The sequence below is a fragment of the Pseudoliparis swirei genome, chromosome 9 (assembly GCF_029220125.1).
Source record: "Pseudoliparis swirei isolate HS2019 ecotype Mariana Trench chromosome 9, NWPU_hadal_v1, whole genome shotgun sequence".
NCBI lineage: Eukaryota > Metazoa > Chordata > Actinopteri > Perciformes > Liparidae > Pseudoliparis > Pseudoliparis swirei.
Window position 1 is genome coordinate 22,949,807 of NC_079396.1, and position 26,477 is coordinate 22,976,283.

The following is a 26,477-nucleotide window of genomic DNA, read 5'->3' on the forward strand; positions in this document are numbered from 1 at the left end:
GCACGTTATTGTCTTCTGGTTGCATGAGTGATTGTGATTTTTGTTTTCTATATAAATTCATAAGTTTTCTTTTCTCACAAATGACTATTCATGGTTCACGGAGTTGGACCAATCCCAACATTGCATTGGACAGACGCAAGTTCATAATGCGTCCCACAAATTTCTAGTTGACATTTATAACAATTTGGCCCATCTGGATTTAGTTAAAGTATTTATATGGAAGATGTGATTAAAGGTTTTTGTTTGAATGAGGTCACAAGCCAATAAAGCTAAGGCAATATGAACCACAAGTTATTTCTCAATGTTTTGTATTTCATGTTATTCTGATCTGAAAAGTAATTGGTAACTACAGCTTCCAGCTAAATGTAAAGGTATATTGGCATTTTTAAAAATACTTAATTTGAGTACAAATTTGACATGTTTATCTAATGCCTCAGAGAGCTTTTTGTTGGTGCCTGTCGTATTTATCTCACACATGAAGACAACACGCATGGTGCCAATGGTGGTGTACCACTCCACTGCTCAACATACGCAGCAATGTACCAATGAAGACGTAAGAAAGCTGAAAGACAAGGATATAATCAACGCTGGATTAAAACTACTTTTTCGTGAGAAAGGTACATGCTTTAATGTTTGCTTGACCACACGATGCATTTAGGTGAGAAATACTAAATGTAAACAACCTTGTTGGTATATGAGCAGAATTAGTTTATTACACCACCCCTGAGAACCACTTAGTTTATGTTAATTATGATGAAACAAGGCAGCAACACTAAATCCCTTGTGTCAAATACTAAGGCTCAATTCCCTCAGGTGATGATCGACGGACAATATAATTGTCATACATTTGGAAATGTAGGGACACATTTTGAAGTCTCCTTCACTCTAATGTGTTTTTCTTGTTCTATACCCACTTGTATATTGGACACTTGCACTGAACCGTTCACATCCATCTGTTGAAGGTGAATGTATCTGTCCTCCAATCTTAGTCCAGAATGAAACCCTTATAATGCACCCTTGTAGGAAATGACTAAAATGACTACTTCAAGCACAGTATTCTATGTCTTAAAGCAGGGGTGCTCACACTTTTTCAGCATGCGAGCTACTTATAAAGTGACTGGTCGATCGCGATCGACGTATTGAGCACCCCTGTCTTAAAGGGTGTTTAGTAGGTCTATTTACCATTTGAGGGCAACAGAAATAGAGGGAGGCTGTAGGAATTCCATTCATGAACCAGAACATTTCTAACTTCACTCATTGAATCTCACTTTATAAAATGATCTTTATAGTCATCTTCATGATCATTCAATCACTTATTAGTCGATTGAAATGGTTAGTTTATATTAGCAATGGTTGATTATTCTTTTGTTGTTTGTTTTAAACGGTTAATGGTTTTAAAATGACTGGATAGAAATGATTTGATTGATAAATTAGTTAATTGGCACCGAACATATATAAATGTGTGTTGATATCAGCATCTATGAAAGTTAATTTAAATGACCAAATGATTATTTTTGGAAATATTCTGGAGCTAAATGTGGCTTTTATGTATATATATATATATGTGTGTGTGTGTGTGTCTCTCTCTGTATATATATATATATGTATGTACATATATTTTATTATATATGTATATATATATATATATTTATACATATATATACACACAAACATATATATACAATATCCACACATATATATATATATTGTCATATATATACACTGTGTATATATGTTTTTTTAAAAGGTTATTCTTAACGGAGATCGCGTACTTGCCTCCCTATATTTCCCTTTAAGTGTATTTTCTTCTCTACGTTATTAATTATTAATGTTTCAGGTTATTTGAGGCGATCAAACTGAAGCAAACCCCCCATTAGATTCGTCCCCACATCCGACGCTACGCTCCTCTCGCGTCACCCGCACACAGCTGTGGCTGAACGCTCTAGAAACGTCCACTTACGCTCCACCTGCGTCAGTGCCGACATTCTCAGCCCCGAGATACGCAAGAAGATCCGGAGTGGAGTCCACAGGCTTATAGGCGTTTGCGTTGGTTGTTCGTGGGCAGTGATCCTCGAATTTTTTTGTGCAAACGTTGAAAGGTTCTCTCCTCGAGACTTGTTTTTCACCTGCGCAAGGAAAGAAGCTCACTTCGCATCGAGACATGTAAGTTGTGGGGAGTGAATCGGAGTGGACGCGAGCGCAGCGATGGAGGGAAAGCGCGATAGCACCGCCTGCTCTCCGCGAGCTAGCGAACGTTAGCCGTGTGACAACATGCGTTTTTTCGCAAAGGCGGGAGGTTGGCCTTTCCTCGGTGGGTTATAAGATAACCATACCTCGCCAGAACCTCCTAGACGGAGAACAAAAACGCACAATGCGCCTTTTCGCGAGTATTATAGGAGACTATCGTCAAGAACATTCGCTGAAAAAACTGCTGCGTTGTGCCGATAGCTCGGGTCACCGCATGGCTCAACTAACGCGTTGTTAGCTCGGCTAGCTGCGTTCGTTCAACGACTTCGCACTTTCATGCTATCGTTAGATTAGCACTCGTGTGTGTGTGTGAGGAGTCCGTGATTATATGTAGTTTTTTAATAGGCGTTACAAAATGTGCATCGTGTGTTTTTTATTCAACTATAAAACATTAAATAATTATAACGTTTAAAGCTAGCTTTCACGCGCTCGTCTGCTTCTCGCGAGTGTGTGTGTGTAAGAGGATTTGGGCTCATGATTTTGTCAGGTTGTAACGCCAAGAGCAATATTGTGTCTGGAAACAAAAGAATAAAACATCCCTCTGCTTTTAAATAATGGTTCACATAAATTAAATATTAACTGAAGTTGGTGAGTCCTTATCGATTGATGCAACCACTGACATGTGACTGAATGTGCTAGAAGGACTGTCGTTCATCGAAGATGGTATGCAGGCCAACATGTCACGCATCCATTTGGCACGGTTTGTGTTCAAGGGGGTAAAACATGATAAATTCATTCAAGATTCTTCTCTTCTTACTTCTCCTCTAAAGTTGGATTGATCTGCGCTTTATTTTAATGAAGCCTCGCGAATAAAGGAATAATTAACCTGGGACATTAGTCCCACCCAGTGTGCATCTAGTATGATTGTAACTTTTTGCAGCTTTTAAGATGGAGAAAAACATTACGACGGCGTGTAGGACACGACTATTAATATAACTTTTCATGTTTTTAAGCATGCACAGATGTTTTACCTGTGAGGGTTATGCTCCAGGAGTGCATTGTGTAACTGGATGCTGTGTGGCAACCCGAGACGCAGACTTTTTGCTGCCTTACGGCTTACCCACCTGTCGCCATTACCTACGACCTGTTTTATGAATGTTTTATGTTGTCGGTCTGATGAGCGGTTCTGTTGTACAATAAATAATAAAGGTTGGGCCTTTTCATCTTCACCTGGTGTTTTAAAACTCTTAAGCGATTGTGAGTTTTGTGATTTATAATCGGCCTCTGTTTCTTCACAGGCAACCAGCAACGGCCAAGTGGTACGATAGACGGGACTCTGTTTTCATTGAGTTCTGTGTAGCAGACAGCAAAGATGTTAAAGCCATTTTTGAGAAAACAAAGTTTGTTTTCAGGTATGTTTTTTTTTTTCACATTGGTTTGTAGTAAATTGCTGAAGTTGTATTTTAACCATGAATCTCTTGTCGCTAGTACCTGAGTTTTTGATTGAGTTGGGTGTCGATTATTTAAATCCCACAGTTGTCTTGGAGGAACTGACAGTGTCAAACATGAGAACGAAATGGATCTTTTTGAAGCCATTGACGCAAATGTAAGTTTGTTTCGACGCTAATGTAAGATGGCGTTGTGCAAAGTGGGGACTGAAACTGACGGCAAACTTGTATTTTCTTTCCACCTCAACAAAGGAGTCCAAACATAAACGCACAGATCGCTCAGTGTTGGTCTATATAAGAAAAGCACAGCCAGGGAAGCCGTGGCCGAGGCTAACGAAAGAGAAGGCTAAGGTGAGTTATTGAATGCAAAGGACGGCGTGTTTCAAACATTTGTAATGCTAACCGTTAACGGTACAATTAATTATGCACAACATAAATGAGAGGACACCATTTTGTGTTTTCACAGCTGAGTTGGCTCAGTGTTGACTTCAACAACTGGAGAGACTGGGAGGATGACTCCGATGAGGAGATTGGGAACTTCGATCAATTCTCAAATGTAAGCACGATGCGTCGATCCGTATGAGTGACGTCATTGCTAATCCGTTAAAGGGGTCAATATTTGACTCATTTAAGATGGCTGCGTATCTTTAGGATTTGATCAAGACTACTCGTCAATACTCTTTATCGTTTTGGTTCTTCGTCAATATTATCATCAATTATTTTTCATTATTAATTAATTACCTTTAAAAAATATTTTTTCCAAATAATAAATTCCAAGCAGGACTATAAATTTTTTTAATTTCAAATTAACTACTTTTTTTTTTTTTTTTTTAGCAATAAAATTGTTTTCAACAGGAACTATAAACTCAAATATTTGACTGAAAAATAAATGTCATTGAATTATAAAATCATATATCGCGACGTCACACTACTGAGTCATGTTTAAAAGCATTGAAGTAGTGTCTGTAATTCTTCCTGTCCTCCTCACTCTGGTAATGAGATTAACTGCGTGCAGGAACCGCTGGTAGAGGGAGCAAAGAATGTTTCGTCTCAACCGCCACATAAAATTTCACAAGAATTCAAAGCCACGAGGCCAAAGAAGTTTAAGTGCATACAGACGGCTTTTGTTTTAGCTTTGATTGTAGCAAGTGGCTTTTAGCCAAATAGCTCTCTGTAGTAGCTGGTAAATTATACCGGTGATGGATGAATGAGCCGGACAGATTAGATTGAAATATGGTTTTACTACTTTATTAATATGACTTGGCCTTTCTCCACCGTGGCCTCTGATCCGCTGACATAATAATAAACAACAACAAAATGTTAAAGTACAGAGAAAAGACCATAACATCAGAACTTATTAATACTCGGCATCGCTTACCACCCAAAAACTACACGTACCAAAGAGTACGCTTAAAAGAATTGATAAACGATGTTAATGGAATTTTAATATATAGGATTTGATATTAAATCCCCCCCACCCCCAAATAATAATTACAAAAAACAAAGACTGTTAAGTTGTTCGTTAATGGCCAATAATATAGATACGGTGATTGGTACAGGGAGAAAGAACTAACTTTTTGTAACTGAATCATTCTGTGTGCCAGTTTGTCTTTAAAGTAGGAAAACAGTTTTATTTCTCAGTTTGACTGCTCAGCTTGATGTCTTTCAGAGTTGTTGCGTTTGCCTAGTAAGTACTTATAATTAATTGTTTAATATTGCAGATCATGAACAACATGGGAGGTGAGGATGACCTGGCTGAACTAGACGGCGGTCCAGAAGAAGTAAGAAACTTTCTTCTTTTTTTAAAACTTTATTTCTAAGCGTTAAGCTTCTAATTAGAAATAAAAACGTATCACAAATCTTCTGTCTTTATTATTACATGATTGAATATTGTTCTCCCTAATCTCTTTTTCATCCTTTTTTTAGGATGACTCTGCCGATAGCGATGACGAGAGTAAGCATTATAAGACAATGTAACAACACATCTGTAAATGAGGGTTTTAAAAGGGTATTGGGATGTGAGGTTTAATGTTATTTCTGCTCCACTTTACTTTCAGAAATGCCAGATTTGGAATAGAAGACTGGAAAGAAACAAATGGAAGAACAGAGGGCAAGAGGAATCATAACAAATGTATATCTTGAAACTGAAGGCAGTGACAAACAACTGTACATACGAGTCGGTAGCCATATTTAAATCCATAGCCTCAGCTCCAAACTTTGACCGATCAGTACACTGAAGGTTGATATGCATGGTATTGTACAGAGCAGCTATCTCCACTTCCATTTGCTGTACTGCACCTTTTGGGCATCTTGTTTTACTGTTCAATATTACAAGTAAGCACACATTTTTTTGTTGGAAAAGCTGTGTAGTCATCCTCAACTGAGCAATATGTGATAACAGATTTACAATTTTTTTCCGAATTAATTGTAGTTTGAAATGATTAGGCCCACCCATTCCCAATGTTGTGGTTTTACGTCGACCAGTGTAGTTTCTCTTGATTTAAAGACTAGCGTTGTTCATCATACGAATTAGGTCTATTTTTTTGATTGGGTTCCTCTAAAGCCTTCCATTTGCCGTAAATTAGATAGCCAGGAAGCCAGTTTTTTGTTCCCGTGGCTTAACTGTCCAGCTTACATGTTTCCCTTTACTTGTTTAATGTTTGAAAAATTTGAATATTCTGAAATCATCTTCCCAGTTTGTCACCTACTTTGGTTATCTGAATACATTTAGTATCTTAACAGTTCCACTTTCCATACCAACCTAACATCGCACACATCTTTCCACTGCAGAAGCATGGTGAAATGTTTTTGCAGCTGATAACGAGGCTTGGATCTTAATTGGGCCTCAGAGTCAAGTGTTGTGTTGCTTTTCTCCAGGATATTTCCGTTTGTTCATTTAGAATGATCCTCCCTTCTCAACGAGGGCGTGTCGGACCGATACGGCGACGTGTAATGACCAAATTATATTTGCACTGTCAATAAAGTGTATGAGGAGAAACATTTTGTTCAATTACAGTGGAAATTCTTTTTTTTATTGTCTACATCTTTCTAATAAACTTTAAGAATCATTCTAAATCTCTTTTCTTTTTTCCCTTAAATGATATATATATTTTATTACATTTAGCTGGATTTTGAAATTGGTAAATTGTCAGTTTGATGGCTAAACACTTTTTTTTAGACATTACATAATAAAAACTAGTGCGACTTGTAATATAGTATATTACAATTTTGTGTAGCTATCTATATCGGTGCTAGGACCCAGAAACCTCCAAGCTCATCGGCCCATGACATTAGCATACTTCCTCTGCGGGCCTGATTTCCTCAGTCATTTCCGAGAAGGTGAATATAATTTGCAATACTAGTTTCCTGTTTTCACCCTGCAGCACATTAAAATAAAAGCCTAGATTTGACAAATTCAAACTCGTATTAGCATTGACTATTAACCATTTGTAGTAATGGACAATGATACGGTGGAAAGTGATTAAATATGTACACCTTATCAAATACCGGTACTGAGGTATTGTAGGCTACCTACAGGTATTCAAATAAATTTCATGTTGCTGAACATTTCTTCCCAACAATTCAGATTTGACTCTTTACTCCACCTCAATTATTGATATTAATTCTATATTGCAGTTTACTTTTGTTTTGTTCGTGGAATGTTTTACTATAATTACCTTACGCTTGCTCTATTATTCTATTTCATACTGGTGTCAGTATTACCTCTTGTACACTTAATACATATTACTCTATTCATATATGTTCATATTTCTTGTTCTTGTATTTTTTCCTTATCCTCTTGTTCCTGTTGTAATATTTGATTAAACTGGCACAATATTTTTCATACAAATCTGTATTATCTTATACACATACGCACCGCGTTAAAGGAGTGCTTACATTAATGAACCAATAATAGTAATGGAATAACATAAAATTATAAAAATGGACAGGGGATACTCCTGTTTATTTTACTTTAATATAGACACATTAAACAGTGGATACTCTAGTAATAGCAAAACGTAATGTAGGGTCAATATTATAAATAGCACATACTAGTATATGTGACTGGTCATTGTTTTTATTATAAATAATAATACATATATGGGATTCTGGTCATTATAAATAACAATACAAATACTATTACTATTCGTGATTCTGGCCATTATTATTATTATAAATAACAATACATATACTATTACTATACGTGATTCTGGCTATTGTTATTATTATAAATAACAATACATATACTATTACTATCCATGATTCTGGTCATTGTTATTATTATAAATAACAATACATATACTATTACTATCCATGATTCTGGTCATTGTTATTATTATAAATAACAATACATATACTATTACTATACGTGATTCTGGTCTTTGTTATTATTACAAATAACAATACATATACTATTACTATACGTGATTCTGGCCTTTGTTATTATTACAAATAACAATACATATACTATTACTATACATGATTCTGGCGATTGTTATTATTATAAGTAACAATACATATACTATTACTACACGTGATTCTGGCCATTGTTATTATTATAAGTAACAATACATATACTATTACTACACGTGATTCTGGCCATTGTTATTATTATAAGTAACAATACATATACTATTACTACACGTGATTCTGGCCATTATTATTATTATAAGTAACAATACATATACTATTACTATACGTGATTCTGGCCATTGTTGTTATAATCCGGGATTTTCTTGTGAAGTCTGGTGAAGACATGTGACCGGATGTGTACGCGGTTGTTGTTGGGACGTTTACGCCGCTCCTGCTCGCTCTGTTCTGTGATCATGGCTGCAATGGACCACACCAGCCATGTTTGCTAATTTAAAACCCAAAGGTTTGGGAATTAGTTGATTATTATTTACCTCTGTGCCATCTTCAGCCACACATGAGACGACGGTTTTTAAAGGCACCTGAGCCTTCGAAATCCAAGGACTTGAAAGGTTGGATAGCTTTAACCCGAAATATCAGCGAAACTTTTGATGGTGGCGGTGTGGGAGGATGATGCTCTGCAAAAAAAAAATTTTTTGTCTGTGTGCGTGCAGCGTAAACAATGTAACTTCATCTGGCTGCTAGCTCCACGTTAGCCCGTGAACAAAAGGGGGAGCACGCCTCCCATCTGTTAACGAGCGAGTGTGGGTGAGTTAGCGTCGGTCGTTACCGACACACCGGTTGGTATTTTACGTTTTTTGGGGGGCATCGCGGACCGTCACCAGCGCGGCTGCGGCACCTTCCACCTGGTTATTAGCTCGCATCGGAGCGCGAGGACCCCGGACGAACGTTGATGATGCTAGTTATCCGTCTAAGCTAGCTCTCCATTCGCTCGGCTCTATTGTGATGATTTAGCTTAATAACCTTGGAGCTGGAGCGGCTGTTTCTGTCCGACGGTTCGCAGTAAACTAAACGGTACGTCCGACCCCCCCGTGGAGCTGAACTCCCCCCCCCCCCCCGAGTGTGAACGTCTCTCCGATAGCGCCGTTGACGAGCAGGCGCTTTTAAAAAAATTACAAAAAAGAAGTGAATCTTCCTGTTCGCGAAACGAGGCTCGCGCAGCTGCGCTAAACGGCCTTAGCTTAATTTAGGAAATTGACTCTCCGCACGTTGGTGTTACGAGTGTGTGGCTGTTAAGCAGCGAGTGATACGGCCGCCGCTTCAGGCCTCCGGAGTGTGACTGTGAGACGTGATCGCTGTATCCGCTCGATACTCGGGGCCGAGGCCGCCGGTTCTCCGGTTCTCCGGGCACAGTTTTGGGCCGCGCGCGCTCGCTCGTCACGATTAAATTTGAGTTAAGCTGATATCAGCGGCGCCTCTGTCGTGATATCCCGGTTGTCCATTACGGCTCGCCGGGGCCTGGCATCAGGCTGTTGCTGGTTGCTGCGACATTTTGACGGTTGTTGTTGGAACGAGATGGTGCTGTCACCAAGCGGCAGCTGCCCAAAGCATCCGGGATTGGACATTTTCGTGCACAATTGCGTATCGTGTTGAAATCTGCGTTGGGGATTTAATGAAATGATACTTTTATGTTGTGACTCAGAGTGATGAGACATCGTGCACGTGTATTTTAAGCCCCGTGAAACATTTGTTCTCTACTTCTTATACATTTTACTTGAATGGATTTAGTGTAACGCTGGTTTAAAAAAAATGTGTTTTCCCAGATGGAGTCAAATAATCATTTCAACTATGACACCCACTCCTCGGAAAACTCAGGACTGAAACTCTCCTCAGGGGATTCTCTTTATACTAATGGGTCCTCCATGAGTTTTCCTCAGCAGGGGAAGAGTGAGTATTTTTTGGTCTTCAGATACATAAAAAATAAAATAAAATAAACTTTATTGTGAAAAGCCAGCTGTTACTTTCTCTTTTAAAAAAAACCACTTTGTTATTAATGTTCTTCTGTCGAACAGATATGAATGGCGAAATGAATGTGAATGGCGTCACTACTGAACTCGGGTCCGGGGTGCCTGGTTCCAACCCACCAACGGCTCCGTACCCACACATGAGCAACCACCACCAGAGCAGCATGGGCTACGACTACCTGTGGGGAGGTCACCCGCAGTACAGTCCAGCCATGGGCAACTCTCCTGGGCACGGGATGCACCAGAAGCAGCCTACACCTGGGATGGTGCAGCCTCAGTCACAGCACCACTTCCAGGGTCATGGACAGTACCAGCTGAATGGGGGTGTTGAAAGCTCCCACCAGCCCCCTGTGGCTGGCCCACCAAACATGCCTCTGACTGGGAGTCAGTACTGGAACAGTAGTAACCCTGGCCCACAGCAGATAAGTTATAACTCCCACAGCATGTATGGGACGTACCCGAGTCAGGCACATCCTGGAATAGCACCGTCACAACATCACCAGCAGCAGTCCTTACAACCCGCCTCGCATCAGCCGTCACAGCAACACCTCCACCCCCACCGCCTCCCACACCACCACCAGCAGCACCAGCAACCGCAGCATTACGGCCTGATGCCGAATGGGATGCCCTACTACCAGCATCAACCCCAGCAGCCGTCCCTTCCATCTCCTCAGCAACAGCCATCGCAGCAGTCTCAGCCCCAAGGCCAGGCTCAGATGATGTCACCAGCTGCCCAGAATTTTTCTCCTTCCCACGGCAGCCCGCAGCACCACAGCCTGGGCGGAGGGGGCACTGGCAGCCCGCTCCACGTGGGAATATCCTCGACACCAATGATGTCTCCGTCGCAGGATAGTGGATCGCCCAAGGGTCACAGCAGGGAACGGAGCCCCCATGAGAGCAACGTGGCAATATCTACCGTCATGCAAGGTGACCATTTATACCTTTTTACATTACAGGTGTGTTTCGAGGGACTTTTTGTCTAATTTGAGCACGTCTGTCCTTTTTTGTGTTTCTCTAGTTTCCACAAAAAGCTAATGATATTACATGTGTGCCTGGAATTGGTTAGTTCGACATGTTGACACTACTGGTATCTATTGAACTTCTATTTCCTCCATTAATGAAATCGTCTCCTCTGCTCCTTAGATGTCACCGGTTGAGTGATATTCATACAGTCATGGTCCTCTTCCTCTTTGTACACACTTGGCCTCGTCATCCCCGCTGCTGATCATGTTAATTAAAACATGGCACTTTTGCTTTCTATTGCATCTGTATATGAGCTAATTGTATGTGAATGGTTTCACCCTTTTTTTTAAATCCTTTTTTAAATGTTTATTAACTTTGTTATTCTAAGTATATCTATTTAGTCTTTTATGATACTAAAATGAACATCATCTGGTTTTCCACTTTTGATCAGATTAACACAAGTGAATGTCACTTTTAACCCTGGGATATTGTGATGGGCACTTCATTTTATAATTTTTAGACAACATGAGAAAATACTATTGATAGTGAAAATAATGCAATCTAGCCCCGCGAGATATTTCTTGCACATGAATGTTTAATATCAGGCCAGGATTCACGTCTGTGCTCAGTGGTGCGATAATGCTAAAGTTCAACCAGCAGGTGCCACTGTTTGATAATGTAAAACGGTGACCATCAATCTCTCCAGCAAATATACACTCTGTGAATTCATCATATACAAAAAAACACTTAACCGCCTTTATTTTTTTTGTATTGACATTTTTGTTTATTCCTTTCTCAGGGCACACGAGAGAAGACGTCGAGGACGAGGATACCAGCTATAATGGCATGGAAAGGGCACCTGCTTCCCACAGGCTCCCCAAAAGTGCAGCTCACGTGGGACCCGATTACCATCAGCATTCTGAACAGCCGGTGGCTCTGCGACCAGAAATGGCTTCCCCTGTCAGAGAGACGGCCGTTCATACGCCTAACCTTTCAGTGTCATCGCTGCTCTCTGCATCCACCGAGGCCTCGACGCCTCCTCGGGTCTCCGAGTTTCCCACGTCTGCCCCCGGGACTCCTCTGCTATCACCCACTGATGTAGAATCTACTCCACCTCAAATCTCAACGTCCCCCAATGTGTCCGCTACGCCGTCTCCAGCTGCTCCTCCCAGACTTTCCTCGTCCCCTCTAATGAAGCAAGGCCTCGGGCCTCCCACATCCCCCGCTGGATCCCAGCATCTGTCAGTGGGGTCCTCTTCCTCCTCCCTGCCTGCGTCGCCTCAAACGTTGTCTACACCTCATGCTTCAGCTGATAGTATGTCTCCACCTGCAGTTTGGTCAGTCTCTCCTCAGTCATTGGACTCTTTGACTCATCAAATCAAGTCTTCATCGCCTCCTTCGGCTTCGAGACCTCCATCAAATGTCACAACTGCACCCATCTCATCTCTTCAGCAGATGGTTCTCGGTTCCACGCCGCCTCTGATGGCCTCTTGCTTTCCTGATATGCCTGGAGCTCAGCATCAAAGGCCTGGACCCCCAAAGTTATTGTCTGCGGCCTCAGCAATGGGTGCAAAATCCTCATCTGCTGGTGTGGCTCCACCTCTAATGTCAGCATCAGGATCTTCAACCTCAACACCACCCAGCTCTTGTACCTCTTTATCCGTCTCAAAAAGGCCTTCAGTTGGCAGTAAACCAGGTGACCAAGCGCCCACACCCAAGCAGCAGACATGCACTCCTCCAGCGGCTGACTCTGGTCTTTCCACAGCAGCATCATCACCATCATCATCACCACCAGCAGCAGCGGTGAATTTACCCTCCCTAGCAGCCCATGAAAGTCTTACAGTCCGACCTCCGTCTACCCTACCTCTTCTAACCGCTCAAGCCTCCAGGACTGCACCCGTGTCCGCCCCTCCTGCTTTGGTGTCTCTGACTTCTGCAATGGGTACGTCTTCTGGAGCGGTCCAACGTTCTGACTCTGAGCAGCGTCCTCCTCACGCCGCTCCTCATGCGCCGAAGCCGTCGTCTTCCAAGTCGGAGCTTCGCGGTCAGAGCGAGGAGGGCAACGCGTCGGCCGACGAACACAATGGAAAAGCGGAAGACCGCCACCCTCGTCCTTACCGTCCTCAAACCAAACCATCGCCGAAGGCGGAAGCTACTGAGACGGACGAATCTGAAACGCGATCACCCAAGTTCCTCGCTGATCTTCCTGGGAAACCCACGCAGACCACGGTCGCTCCCAGTAACACACCAACAACCTCTGAAAAGCACCACCTGCAAAGCGGTATCTGTGAGGCGGAGGACTCCATGGCGGAGCAGAGCCCGCTCGGACAGTCTTCACCTCTCCACAGCACGAGACGAGAACATCTGACCGATGACGAAGGAGAAGAAGAAAGTTTTAACTCTTCGCACACAGCTTCTCACTTTGACGGCAACTCGACATTTGACTGCCCCTCTAGAATTGACGCGAGCTCCGCCTTTGAGAAGACCTCTCTCCTAGACAGCGATGGCTCGTGCGACGACGACTCCTCTCCCTTCGACAGCAGCTTCCTCCTGAGAAAGGACGACTCTCAGTTTGACGGCACGTCCCACGCAGAAGAGGAACCGTCTACTGGGTTTGACACCACTGGCGTTAGCGGCTACTCTGCGGAAGACTCCCTGGGTGACACGCTGGACTCCACCCGGGCCGGGGAGACGTCTGAGGCAGAAGAGACCGAGGACGGCCGTCAAGTCGCAGGAGATTCCACGCTGGAGTCTCTCTCTCGGACAGAAGAGCCTTCTGACAACTCGAGTAAGTCCAACTCTCAGTTGTGCCGGGTCTTCGAGGTACATTCCTAAAGTTCACGATCATGGAAACTGGTCTCGCATCAGTAGCTGCAGTTATTAGAATGCTGCCTTCTACATAACTTAGTTTTCTGGCACATTGATTTCATCCACACGCATTAAATTATGGATATGTTTCCAAGCAGATTCTGTTTTGTATGTCGATATCCTGCATTTTTCTGAATTCTGCCAACAGTTTTTAATGTCCTTTGTTGTTTCTGCTCAGGACCGGAAGCAGAGTGGAGTCCCAGAGGATGTGATGCATCAGACTCGGCTGGAGGCATTGGCATCAAGACCACTGCGAGTGAGACGACGACTCCCCCGAGTTTTACGATGAGAGATGAGAACTTCATCGCCTTCAGTACCCCAGCGGAGAACCCTGCTGTGCACCCACTCCAACCAGTAACCGATCCTATTGTGTCGGCTGTCGGAGGACGTCAGAAAACGCCAAGGAAACCACGCAAACCTCGAACTCCAAAAGCAATATGGACCCCCGGTATTTAACATTCTGATTTCAGAAGAAGGAAGACAAAAATGTTGAATGCTAAAATGTTAGATTTTATTGACATTTTTTTCTTCTTCCCTCTGTGATGTTAAGCTCCTGTGGAAGCCAAGCGGAAGCCTCGCGCCCGAACCCCTAAAGTGGAGAAGATGAAGGCGCCTGATGACGAGGGAGGCACGAAAGTGGAGGTAGCCAAGGGCAGAAGGAGGAAGAAGCCTGTCAAGGTGGATGTTAAAGAAACATCAGGTGGATGCGGAGAGGCCGGGCCTCCCGCAGCCCAGGTCGATACCGTCACAGACACAATTGAAGCCGTTCTGGCCGACGCTTTAGCTTTTGCCGCGGCAGTCGAGAAACCCAAGAAGTCCAAAAGGGCCAAGAAACGAGACCAGCAGGGAAATGTGGCAAAAACACCCAAACAAGATGCCGAAACGGTCGCCGATGAGGTTGAAGAAAATGATGACGACAGCTCCACTGCAGGTAATGAAGGCTGTCATTGGTTATTGTTGTGAGGCGGAGGGGGCTCCACTGTAAATGTCATATTACTGAGACATGATGTCACAGTTTGACAGTCAAACATGCTCAACTTGGGTTGTGTGTGATTTCTTGAACAGGTGAATCTAACAGACAGAGGAGGGTTGCAACCGAGGAGCAGGTTCAGTTCCCGATGAAACATGGGTAATGTTCCTTTGTTGATTTTATTCCAGTTTCTATAATATTCATTTCATCCGATGCCATTAACCAAAACATGCCAGACAAGTTAACTGCTAAATGACTAAACCCCAGTTTAAAAAAAACATTTTCAGATCATTAAGAAATCCTTCACCGTTACTAAATACATTTGCATAATGTTTCTGTCTCAGCTATCAGTTCATTCAAGTCAAAATATCATGAATACATTTAAAAAAAAATGTTAACAATAATGAACTTGTCGGGCTTCCTGTTTTATTTAGTTTTGAAAAGTTTTCAAAAGTGCGTGCGGTGTTCATGTTCTGTAATAACAATCCTGTAATGATGAACTCTCTACTGTAGCTGGAGGAGGGAGATTCGTGTCAAGAAAATGGAGAATCGCATGAAGGGAGAAACCTGGTACTACACGCCCTGTGGAAGGAGGATGAAGCAGTTCCCGGAAATAATCAAGGTACGTTTTCCTGTCTGTTAAACAAAACCATAAATGTCTTTTTAAATGATTTTAAAATCGTAGGCTGTGGAGGCAAATTGAAAACACGATGATGTATTGATAATGTCCGAACAATGACTTTAAAAAAAAATCGTTTCTCTTCCTCTCTCCTGCCCATTGTCCTAATTGCCTCCTCCAGTACTTGAAGAAGCACATGGACAGTGTGGTCAGCAGAGAACACTTCAGCTTCAGCCCTCGCATGCCTGTTGGAGACTTTTATGAAGAAAGAGAAACTCCTGAGGTCTGTATATACCCCCACCACCTCCACCACCCCCTCATGTGCCGCTCAGTTTATTTCTCCATCGCAAGAAGAAAGTGTAATCATTCGCAGATCCAGATTAATTTGATCAAAATTACTGCACAGTGTTTAATCCCATTGTAACAAACGTGTGCTATGTTCCAGGGTAAGCAGTGGATCCAACTGGCCAATGAGGAGGTTCCCTCGATGATCATGGCGATCACTGGCCGCCGAGGCCGACCTCCAAACCCCGATAAAGAGAAACCTCGCAGGGTCCGTGGCCTGAAGGGAGTGCAGGCCCGCCGGCCCGGTAGACCTCCCAAACCCAAGATGATTGACCTCCTCAGCAAAGTGGACGCCAAGCTTCTGAAGCGACTCGAGGCCAAGGGTGAGTTGGTTTTAGACGCGAGGAGGCAAGAGCGTGCAGGGATGTGTTTATAGCTACGAGGTAAGACTTGGCAAACGGAAGACTTCAAGCTCATGTTTTTTTTCTCTCCATTCTATAGAAGCTCTCACGGAGGAGGAAAAGGAGAAACTTGCGAAGATCAAAAAGAAAATGAAGAAAAAGGTATCTCCCTTGAGTTTGTGTGGTTTTGTATTTTTTTGAGCCGTTTTGCTGGTGGCGTCTCGTCCTCATTGTGGTTTCTGCTGTTTATTATTCAGGCAAGAATGAAGAGACGGGAGGATACAAAGATTAAGAAGATGAAAGCGGAGAAAAAGAAATCCAAGGTAAAGACGTAATCCATCCCAAAAATGATTCATTAGCATTTTCCTCAGCACGAGCCCTTCCTCACCTCCACCCGGTCCTTCTCCCCTCTCTGCATTCAGCTTGAGCAAGACACCAAGGACCTGGACCCGAAGGCGGAACTCGCCGACACCACAGCCCCCGAGGCACCGCAGCCGGCACCAGGGCCCGCCGCGGTGCCCAAGAAGCCTGGCCGCAGGAGGTCGGTCAAGGTCGAGGCTCCTCCCCCGGTACAGCAGACCGACGAGGAGAGGATAGCTCAGGGCAAGAGGGTGCTGGGTGCTCGGAGCAAAGCCAAGGCTCTGGCGAAAGCCCAGGCGGAGGCAGAGGCGGCGGCTCAGGTGGCTCTGACGGCTAAGAGGGCGGCCGAGAGGAGAGCGCAGACCCAGAGACGCCTGGAGGAGCGCAAGAGGCATCAGTTGATCGCAGAGGAACTGAAGAAGCCCATCGAGGACATGTGTCTCACCGACCACAAAGTGAGTTGTGTCATTGAAACTGTAATCGGAGCTAACGTAGACTTAAAGAAACGGGGCGGTTTTAATCCTGACTTTGAAACATTTGTCTCATCAGCTCCTGCCAGAGCTCTCCCGTATCCCTGGCGTGGTCCTTTCTGGCAAAGCTTTTGCACACTGCCTGGCTGTGGTCGAGTTCCTACACGGCTACGGAAAGATCATCGGTCTCAATATACCCAAGGACGTCCCCAGCCTCGCCAACCTGCAGGAGGGGCTCTTAGGCCTGGGCGACTGCCAAGTAGAGGTCCAGGACCTTCTGATAAAGCTGGTGGAGGCTGCACTCCATGATCCAGGCCTGCCATCATTTTATCAGGTGTGTGTGAAACGGTTTGAACAAAAATGTTCCCACATTAATTATACTCCGAATAAAAGAGCAACAATTCCATTTTCTGTTTTCCTCCCAAACTTCAGTCGGTGAAGATCCTCGGGGACAAGTTGGTTGAGTCGGAGCTGACTCGCAGCACGGTCTCGGAGGTGCTTCGCGTCTTTTTGGACTCTCACGGTTATGAGACGGAAGTGTGCGACACGCTGAGGACCAAATCCTTCCACGCTCTGCCTCCGGACACCAAGGCGGCCATCCTGGGCTTCCTGGTGGACGAGCTCAACAGCAGCAACGTTGTGACGAGGTCCGGACGAGAAATCGATTCTCCATCTTTTTTTTTTTAGGTTTACTCTTGCGCCTAAAAGTTTGTTAATTAATGTATCCGTTTTCTATTTCAGTGACATTGACAACACATTAGAAAACATGGCGACATACAGGAAGAACAAGTGGATCATTGAGGGGAAGTTGCGCAAGTAAGATAATGGTTTCTTTCCCTTGTTATTAAAAAGGACCGGGCCGTAGGACGCGTTGATCCTGATTTTGTTTCCTCCCTTGCAGACTGAAGGCGGCACTAGCGCGCCGCACGGGATGCTCGGAGGAAGAGCTGTGTGTTGAAGAGAGGAGGCGCAGTGCCAGAGTGGCAGAGGAGGAGAGCCTCAGTCTGGAGGACGGTGGCCTGGTCTCTGAGAAAGGCACCCGCCGCATACGCAAAGAAGAGCCCAAACTCAGTGATGTAAATATCTGTTGTTGGGAATTTTCGACATCTTTTTTTTCTTTTTCTTCTCTTCTCACAATTGGAAACTGATTGTTTCCTACATTTTTACTTTGTATCTTTTCTGTAACAGAGCGAGAGCCCGGCCAATGCCAGCATTCCAGAGCTCGAAAGGCAGATCGATAAGCTCGCCAAGGTAAGTCAAGGTTTCACTGGCGACGCAGCTATTTATGCGTTCATGCTGCTTTTATATATTAATTCATTCCTCTCCTTTTTCGATCTTCGCAGCGCCAAGCGTTCTTCCGCAAAAAGCTGCTCCAGTCATCTCATTCCTTGCGGGCCGTGCTGCTGGGCCAGGACCGCTACCAGCGCCGATACTTTGCCCTTCCTCACCTCGGAGGAGTTCTGGTCGAGGGGCCCGAGGAGCTTTTGAGTGAGTCTGAGAATGAGTTTGACCGATGAATGGAATTGCTCTCATTTTTAGACTTCACGACTCGTCGCTTCTCCACCTCCCATCTAAACCTTCCTTTTTATATTTCCATCACGCAGCTTCCGGAGAAGTCCTTTTAGCCGAGGTTCCCGTCGTCTTCCTCAAAAAGGAGCCCAAAGTGGAGGAGATCCTCACGCCCACCACTCCTTCCCTACCATCCTCTCCTTCCTCCGCACAGCCCCAGGCCTTTTCCCCAGACGAGGACAACCTCCCCGGCACCGCGTCCCTCATGAGCAGGCCGAGAGGGCGAGGCCGCCCGCGGAAAATCAAACCGGAAGTGGAGCTCCACCTCCGCACGGCGAAGATCCGCCGGCGGCGGCGGAGCGGCGCCAGGTCGGCGGGCGAAGAGGGGCCCGGATCACCGAACGCCGGCACGCACAACCTCACGCAGGTGGCTTTCCAGAGCTGGCTGAGCCAACCGCAGGACGCCGTGACCGACGGCACGTGCGCGGCCGCGGCGGACGCTCCAGAGGGTCATCGGCCCGAGGAGAGCGTGAAGGAGATGGCGGAGAAACGGGGAAAGTGGTTCAACCTGATCCCAAAGCAACCGTGCGACGCTAACTCCCTGACCGAGTGTCCGGCTCCCAGCTCGCCCCCTAAACTCCTCCCCAGTGTTCTGCCCGCGCTCGCCGCTCCACTCCTACAGGTGTGCCAACGCCATCAGAACGACCAATACGTTTACTTCTGCTTCAACAATGCACTTTTGAGTCTTCTGTGTCGCATCTTCACACATCATCTCTCCCCTCTTACCCCCTCAGCCGGACCCGCTCTTGCCGAGCCTGACCCCTGCTGACCTCTTAACCCCAGCCACGCCACAGGACATGCTCTCCACGCTACCTGCTTCCGCCGCTCCTGCTCGTGACCCGGCGCCACCTCCCCCCGAGCCTCTCCCAGCGCCCGCTCCTCCGACCATCCCCGCCAGGCCGGTGCGCCGGCGGAGGAGAGGGAGCCGAGGCAGCAGTCCCGCTCGCAGAGGGCCGAGAGGAGCCGCTGCCAAGCGCCAGGGCCGCCCCCCCAACTCCGTGTTCCAGGAGCTCGAGCAGCAGTACTTCACACAGCTGGTGGTCAAGCCGATACCAACGTGTACGTTGTGTTGGGTTTAAGCGTCTGAGAGATGTCATTGTGTCCTTTTTAACAACCTCCTAAACTATGAGATACTTCAGAGCTGGTCGTCAATTATTGTGTCTGTTCTTATTTGTATTGCCTACTTTTTTTATTTCCAGCAATGGTGCGCGGCTGGTGGTGGATCCAGGATCCAGAGGAGCTGCAGAGCACCTTACAGGCCCTCCATCCAAGGGGCATCAGGGAGAAGGTGCTCCATAAGCATTTGTCCAAACACATGGAGAGTTTAGCTGAGATATGCACCAAGCCTATCAACGGTGAGTGTTTTTCTTCCTCAATGGTTACCGGAGTTTGTCGTTTATCATTTTTAATTCTGATAATTCCTCCTGTGTCTTTGCCCTGTGCTGCACTTCCACCTGTTCTTGCCGGTCTAGACCCTATATTTGAGTCTAAGATGGAACAGAAGGATGTGCTGCGGGAGGTTCTGCAGCGGCCCTGGCAAGTGCAGGAGAAGGCGATGGAGACCGACATCAACGCCCTGCTGTGGGTGGAGGACCTGGAGCAGCGGGTCATTGCAGCCGACCTCCATCTGAAGGCGAGGAACCACTTTGCGTGTGCCCGTCCGTTCACAATCGCAATGGAAACATCGTCTGAAAACCACATTTTTCTCAACGCATATCTGCCTCTTCTGTTTCTTCAAGGCGGCACCTCAGGGTGCAGTGACTGAGGCTGACCCCGTCACGGAGACGCCAATGGCAGAATTCCAGGTAACTATTGAACCACTTTGTGAAACGATTCCTCGAGTTCTTTAGTTCCGAAACGTATCATCCGTTTTAGTTTTCGCCCTCACTGATACTTACGCTGTCCCTGCCGCCCTTTTTTTTCTTCTTTTTTCTTTTCTTCAAAGCCCTACACGATCCCAGATCCAGACTCCACACGCGACGACCTCCAATACTACGAACACGAGGCCGACCCGCGCGACGACTGGCTCGTGCGGACCAAGAAGGAGTGGTCCAACCTGCCCCGCATGGCCACGCACCCGGTGGACCTGGCGGTGCTGCGGTTGAGCAACCTCGAGCGCAACATCGAGAGACGCTACCTGAAGGAGCCGCTCTGGAACCCCGCCGAGGTGATGCGCCTCGCCCCTCTCACGCCGACCCCGGGAGAAGAGCATCCCATGGACGTCTTCAGGTCAGATGGACTTTCCGTCGTTGGACTGCAGGGGAGAGATTTGTGCCGTTTCTTTCACATTTCTAACGTATTTTCCATTATTATTTATTTTTCTCTCTAGTCTGGAAAGCGAGATCACATCTCGACTACGAACGTGGCGCCAGGCTCTGGATCGCTGCCGCAGCGCTCCCCAGGTCTGTCTGTGTATACTTCAGCTGGAGAAGGCCATCGCTTGGGAGAGATCTGTGACTAAAGTGGTAAGTAACGTCACAAGATCGTTGTTGGACCTTTTTTTTTGTGTGTGGTTTTTTTTGCGTTGCTTTACGAGCACACGGCACAAACTAACACGAAATTCACATAAATCGTCGTCTTAACAATGAGGACTTCTGCTCTGCTTTTCCTCCAGAATTGCCAGGTTTGCAGGAAGGGAGACAACGATGATTGCCTCCTGCTGTGTGACGGCTGTGATCGTGGCTGCCACATGTACTGCCTGAAGCCCAAAATCACCCAGGTGCCAGAGGGAGACTGGTTTTGTCCTGCCTGCATTGCCAAGGTCAGAACCCGTCCTGTGATTCCCGACGAAGACGAATGTGAACAAAGCTTACAGGATAACTTATGCCCGTTTTGTGGCGATTGTTCCCTCCAAATAAATTTAAACCACAAACGGGGTCTGTTTTCCAAGGAATTTGCCTTGGAGAAAAAACTGTTTTACAAAAGTCAAGAATCATAGATATAAATCCAATATGTAAAACATGTGAAATAAATCTATCTTGCCGTTCCCCGTCGGCTCAACCGGCCTCCTCATCCCCTCTCTCCGTCTCTCAGGACGACTGTGATCTGCCGCACTCGTCCAAAAAGAGGACCAGGGTGAAGAAGAGAAGATACGAAGACGACAGCTCCGAAGAAGAGCCGTCGACGCGGAGAAGCAGCGGCGCCTGCGGCATGGCGACGCGCTACAAGGAGACCCCGACGCCGCCCTTCGCCTCCCGTCACTCCGGAGAAGGAAGCGCCGCTAAACGGCGCCGCATGACGACCCGCAACCAGCCCGACCTCACCTTCTGCGAGTGAGTCCTGCCTTTTTTTTTGTATCCACGTCGAGCTACTTGCATCTCGCGGGAGGGAAATAGTTCTGACGGTTATGTCGTGATAAGTTTGTGTTTTTAATCATTTTGATTTCCTCCCAGGATCATCCTAATGGAGATGGAGTCTCACGCAGACGCCTGGCCGTTCCTCGAGCCCGTCAACCCCCGACTGGTGTCCGGCTACCGCCGCATCGTCAAAACCCCCATGGACTTCCTCACCATGAGGGAGAGGCTGCTGCAGGGAGGGTGAGAGCGGATTTGTGCTTCTCGTGTCATCACAATCGTTAAAGGTTCACTTATTGACTACAGGAGGTTAATATTGACTCCACAACTGTCGAATATATATATATATATACATGGGGAACGCCATACATCCCCTCAAGTTTCTGTAATGACCAAAGTCCAGAAGTCAATGGAGCCATTTCAAAAAATTATGTCCATTGTTTTGTCGTCTGCATTGTTTATTGTCCTCTAGGTGTTATGTCTATGTTTTGTCTTATAATAAAATGTAGGAAAAAAATTATTTAAAAAAGCAAAAACAATTTCTAAACGATGTTATCCAACAATATATTCTGAGCCTTTTCAAAAACTTTCACTGCGGCCAAAATAAAGCTTTATTTGTACTTTCCCACACCCACTTTTTTATTAACAGGACGACTAACAGCAATTTAACAGCAGCGTAAAATGCATTAATCTAACCTCAATAACACGTCAGACATGTGCTGGTATTCTGAGACGCTTCATCAAGGAGGTGAAGCGTCAGTGGAACAAGAGCAATGAGACCTGAGTTTGTAGATTATATATATTTATTTATTTATTATTATATATATATCTAATAAAAATAAAAAATAAATATATATCTATATAATAATAATACGAAATTGTTTTAAAAAACCCCGCCCCCACCCACATATGAGAATATGATTCTGTCCTGTGACATCCTGACCTATATGTTCTTTCATATGCAGCAACTTTTCCTAACTCATCCAGTAAGCTCTCCTGTGATACTTTTTTTTCCTTCTTTCTTCTTCTTTTCCTCGTCTCAGGTACTGCAGCTGTGAGGAGTTTGCGGCGGACGCTCATCTCGTCTTCAACAACTGCGAGCTGTTCAACGAGGACTCGTCGGAGGTGGGGACGGCTGGCCACGCCATGAGGCGTTTCTTTGAAAGCCACTGGGCGGAGTTCTACTCGAATAGGGACAAATAGAAGCGTACCCCCCCCCCCCCCCCCAGAGGGTGGGGCTGTGCACCGTCCCAGGCACACTCTCTATCATGTGTATGCTCTCATGTATAGGTATATATGTGTATAGATTTTGGCTATTTGTCTGTTATTGTTTCTTCTACCGGCCGAATCCTTTTTCCAGGCCCACAGATGAACTGGCTTGAACTTGTAACCATTCCTCATCACAGAGAGTGAGAATGCGTCTCTCTCTCTCTCTACTTTTCATTCCTCCTTTTCGTGTCTCCTCATCTTCACCTCAACACCTCCATCTCTCGTTTGCATTCTCCCGTCACGTCTCTCCCCCCCGTGGCCTAGCGCGCGGCCTTCGGTCAAACTCTGCTTGTCGAGGCGACGACACGGTCTCAGGCCCCGCCCACCCCCCCGCCCCCACCCCGAGTATCTCGGTTCTCGGACTCGTACTGAAGGTCAGAGACCGATCGCACTATCGCGGCCTAGCTGCCGCACACTGGACCTGCTCGGCTCCGCTCGGCGGCAAAACGGATCAAAACTCTTCACTGAGCTCGGGGCCATTTCTTACCTGTTCAATGGAAATGTAATGTAACGTGGTCTTATGCCTAGAAGTAATTTTTTTGCTCCAATATATTTTTATTATATATTCTATATATAAATATATATACAGATTACAATAGCTGGGATTATTTAATAGCAATAGCTTGTAGTGAATGTGTACAGATCACCGTATAGAGATGTCTAGACGATTTCTTAAAGGCCAGTTAAACTAAAAAGAATCTGTTCTTGGACTGTCACGAGTAGATGTTGTATAACCTCCACTTAAGCTCTTGCACGCCACACACACACACACTTCCCACACATAGACATGCACACAATTTGACACACATGGACACATACCCACCTTCTGCTGCTGTGTGAAAGACACTGGTTTCTGGGACTGGAGGATTTATTTGGTGTTGGGTCAGTGGGTCTAGGCGTAGGCTTTTATAGTTCACTGTTCCTCTTGTTAAAAGTAAATTATCGGCTAGTTTCACAGACTGTATACGACTGAAATGGATCCTTCAGGCGGAGAAAAAAAAAAGCGGCTCGCACTGAAATGTTGCTCCACGATACTTTATCATCGGTGTGGAAGATGTCCTCCTGTGGCCCGACCCAGCAGGCGTAAACACGGAGCGGGTAGTTTACGTGCACGGCTCACAACCTCCCATGTTAAAGACTAGCATTGCAAAGGAGCTCTGGTCATGAGGTACTGGGCACATTCCTGCCCGGTTTTTCTGTCTTACGTTTCCTTTTTTATTGATTTTTGTTGTTGTTGTTGTTGCTTTTTCGAGGGCCAATTTCCGAGGTCGCGTGGCACGGTTGGTTTGCTGCGGAGGCGACGTGACTCCACAGTCTGGGTTTTTATTTAAATGTGTTTTCTTACACTGATCTCAAATCCGTTGATAGGAAAATAGACTTTGATGTTCCTTGTTACACTTTAAAGGGACAGACGTTTTTTCAAAAAAAAAAAAAAAGGATACGAAAACCAAACGTGGTGTTAAGTGAATTTTTAATAATGTACAGTTTTGGTGACTTTAAATTTGTTCCTTTATATTTTTAGGACCAAATCATCATTTTTAAGAGGAGGTATCGCAAGACTCTGTTGTATTAAGGTGATGTAACACGTGTGCATCTGTAGAATGTACTGTGAGTTGAATAAAAACCACATCTAGTAGACATGCCGTCTCATTTGCCTTTTTTTTTTTACATGTGGATCTTTTCTGTGTTCCCGTTTCCTCCCACAGTCCAAACATATGAAAGTTGGGTCATTTGGCAACTGTAAATTACCCATATTTCATATCGGTGTGTTTACAGTAGACTGGTGACCTGTACGGGCCCAGTGCATGCTGGGATAGGCTTTAGCCCCTCCTGACTGAACTGGATTAGCGGCACGTGGCTAATAACCCATCGGGAGCAGCGCTGGTGTCAATGGGCCTCATTCAACCCGTGAATAAACACCAATCTGAGCCTAAACCAAGCATATATCGAATTCATAATGTTCTTACCTAAATGTGTTCATCCAAATGTAGAAATGCCTCACGCACACTCAAAGGGTGAAGGCCCGGCCGGCTGGCTCGGTGTAAACGCTAACTTTTTAACTTTTTATGCATAACATATGTGTTTATAATCTAAATTGTATGCATAATTTATGACTTCATCACATTAAAAAAAGGAGGGGAAAAAACCGTTTTGACAAATGCACCTTTGCACTTTGATTATATATGTTATGGATGGAGCTGAACTGATGAGTGGATTCATTGATGCCTCTTGTTTTTAATGCATTAAAGTGTCTTTTTTTTTGGGGGGGGGGCAGTTTTTCCTTCAGGATGTTATGTGTTGTGCAGATTGTGAGGCTCTCTCAAATTGTAGATTTGTGGTATTGGGATATACAAATATAATGCAAATGAATTGTTTTTGGGCCATTTCAAGATATCAGTATGGACACTGACACACATTGTGTTTAGCATTTATATTTCAAATTGAGTTTTTACATTTTACAGACTGAAGACAATTGAGAAAAAATGTCGAGGCAATATTAACTTTTAAAAAGCAGCCGTAGATTAATTAGATCAAGGTGAAAAACTATAATTTACTGATATGAAAAACTGGTATTTATAAATACTAGCGAGCGACATGACCAATCCAGAAAAGAAGGTGACCCGCCGCTTGCTCACCTGTCCTGAAGCTCACTGTACATCACACCGTTTTTAAGAATGAAAAAGAGGCCTCAAATAGTGCTGAAGTGTTTGGGCTGCAGCTCCATGGAGAGTTCTGTCCCAGGCATCTGCTGCTGGGAACGTCTTGCCATCACTCCCAGCTGCCCTACAGTGGAAGAGACTCAAGTACAACACACTCACACACACACACACACACTTATATTCTAACACATATATCCAGTAAAAAAATACAGGTGTGTAGCGCAAATATATAAAATGTGTTCTTTGTGTGTCTTTCGGGGGCATCTCTCCCTCTTTCTTTACCCAGTATCGCTCCCTCAAATCCCTGAGCTTGCGCTTTACACGAGTGTGTGTGTGTGTGTGTGTGTGTGAAGTTGTGTCAGTGTCAGCACTCTGGCCGGTGAGGGCTGAAAACTCCCCACGCCAGCGGGTTCCAGTCCGCCCCAACTCCACACAGTTGGGTTTAGCCCCACAAAAGGGTGGATGACCGTTTAACAGTTGCCCTGGAGAGGAGAGGATAATCCACGGCATATATTATATTCAATTCAATTCAATTCGACCGACCAACCAGTTCATTCTGGACTCTGGGTCCTGATGCCTGGGGGGTCGGGGGACTCAATTTAGACTCTAAACCTATATATACAACACAAACAAATACATATATATATATATATATATATATATGTATTTGTTTGTTCTTCACAAGGTGTTTGTTTCGATATCAAAGAGTGAACAATAAAA

General features: G+C 45.0%; 2 protein-coding genes across 5 annotated transcripts; both read left to right on the plus strand.

Annotated features, from left to right (window-relative positions):
* The first annotated feature begins 1,995 nt into the window (after nucleotides 1-1,995).
* LOC130199888 (prostaglandin E synthase 3-like) lies at nucleotides 1,996-6,704 on the plus strand. Its single transcript, XM_056423725.1, has 8 exons — nucleotides 1,996-2,163; nucleotides 3,486-3,599; nucleotides 3,724-3,793; nucleotides 3,888-3,986; nucleotides 4,102-4,191; nucleotides 5,357-5,416; nucleotides 5,562-5,589; nucleotides 5,693-6,704. Coding segments are annotated over exons 1-8 (483 nt in total). The 5' UTR covers nucleotides 1,996-2,161; the 3' UTR covers nucleotides 5,713-6,704.
* A 1,734-nt stretch (nucleotides 6,705-8,438) lies between these two features.
* On the plus strand, nucleotides 8,439-24,735 carry baz2a (bromodomain adjacent to zinc finger domain, 2A). Of its 4 annotated transcripts, none has more exons than XM_056422897.1 (30): nucleotides 8,439-8,617; nucleotides 9,830-9,953; nucleotides 10,079-10,957; nucleotides 11,793-13,781; nucleotides 14,040-14,309; nucleotides 14,412-14,792; nucleotides 14,927-14,990; nucleotides 15,345-15,453; nucleotides 15,632-15,733; nucleotides 15,896-16,118; nucleotides 16,237-16,298; nucleotides 16,394-16,459; nucleotides 16,559-16,951; nucleotides 17,046-17,300; nucleotides 17,399-17,613; nucleotides 17,708-17,782; nucleotides 17,868-18,042; nucleotides 18,155-18,217; nucleotides 18,310-18,454; nucleotides 18,571-19,157; nucleotides 19,270-19,594; nucleotides 19,735-19,890; nucleotides 20,008-20,168; nucleotides 20,275-20,340; nucleotides 20,481-20,764; nucleotides 20,865-21,000; nucleotides 21,150-21,296; nucleotides 21,569-21,807; nucleotides 21,928-22,071; nucleotides 22,872-24,735. In XM_056422897.1, exons 2-30 carry the CDS (start codon nucleotides 9,830-9,832, stop codon nucleotides 23,029-23,031), a joined length of 7,995 nt encoding a protein of 2,664 aa, XP_056278872.1. In that variant the 5' UTR covers nucleotides 8,439-8,617; the 3' UTR covers nucleotides 23,032-24,735. The 4 variants fall into 4 exon arrangements, with proteins under 4 accessions (XP_056278872.1, XP_056278875.1, XP_056278874.1 ...); XM_056422900.1 differs by having other exon boundaries at nucleotides 8,462-8,511; XM_056422899.1 differs by lacking the exon at nucleotides 8,439-8,617 and adding an exon at nucleotides 8,667-8,813.
* Nucleotides 24,736-26,477: the final 1,742 nt, after the last annotated feature.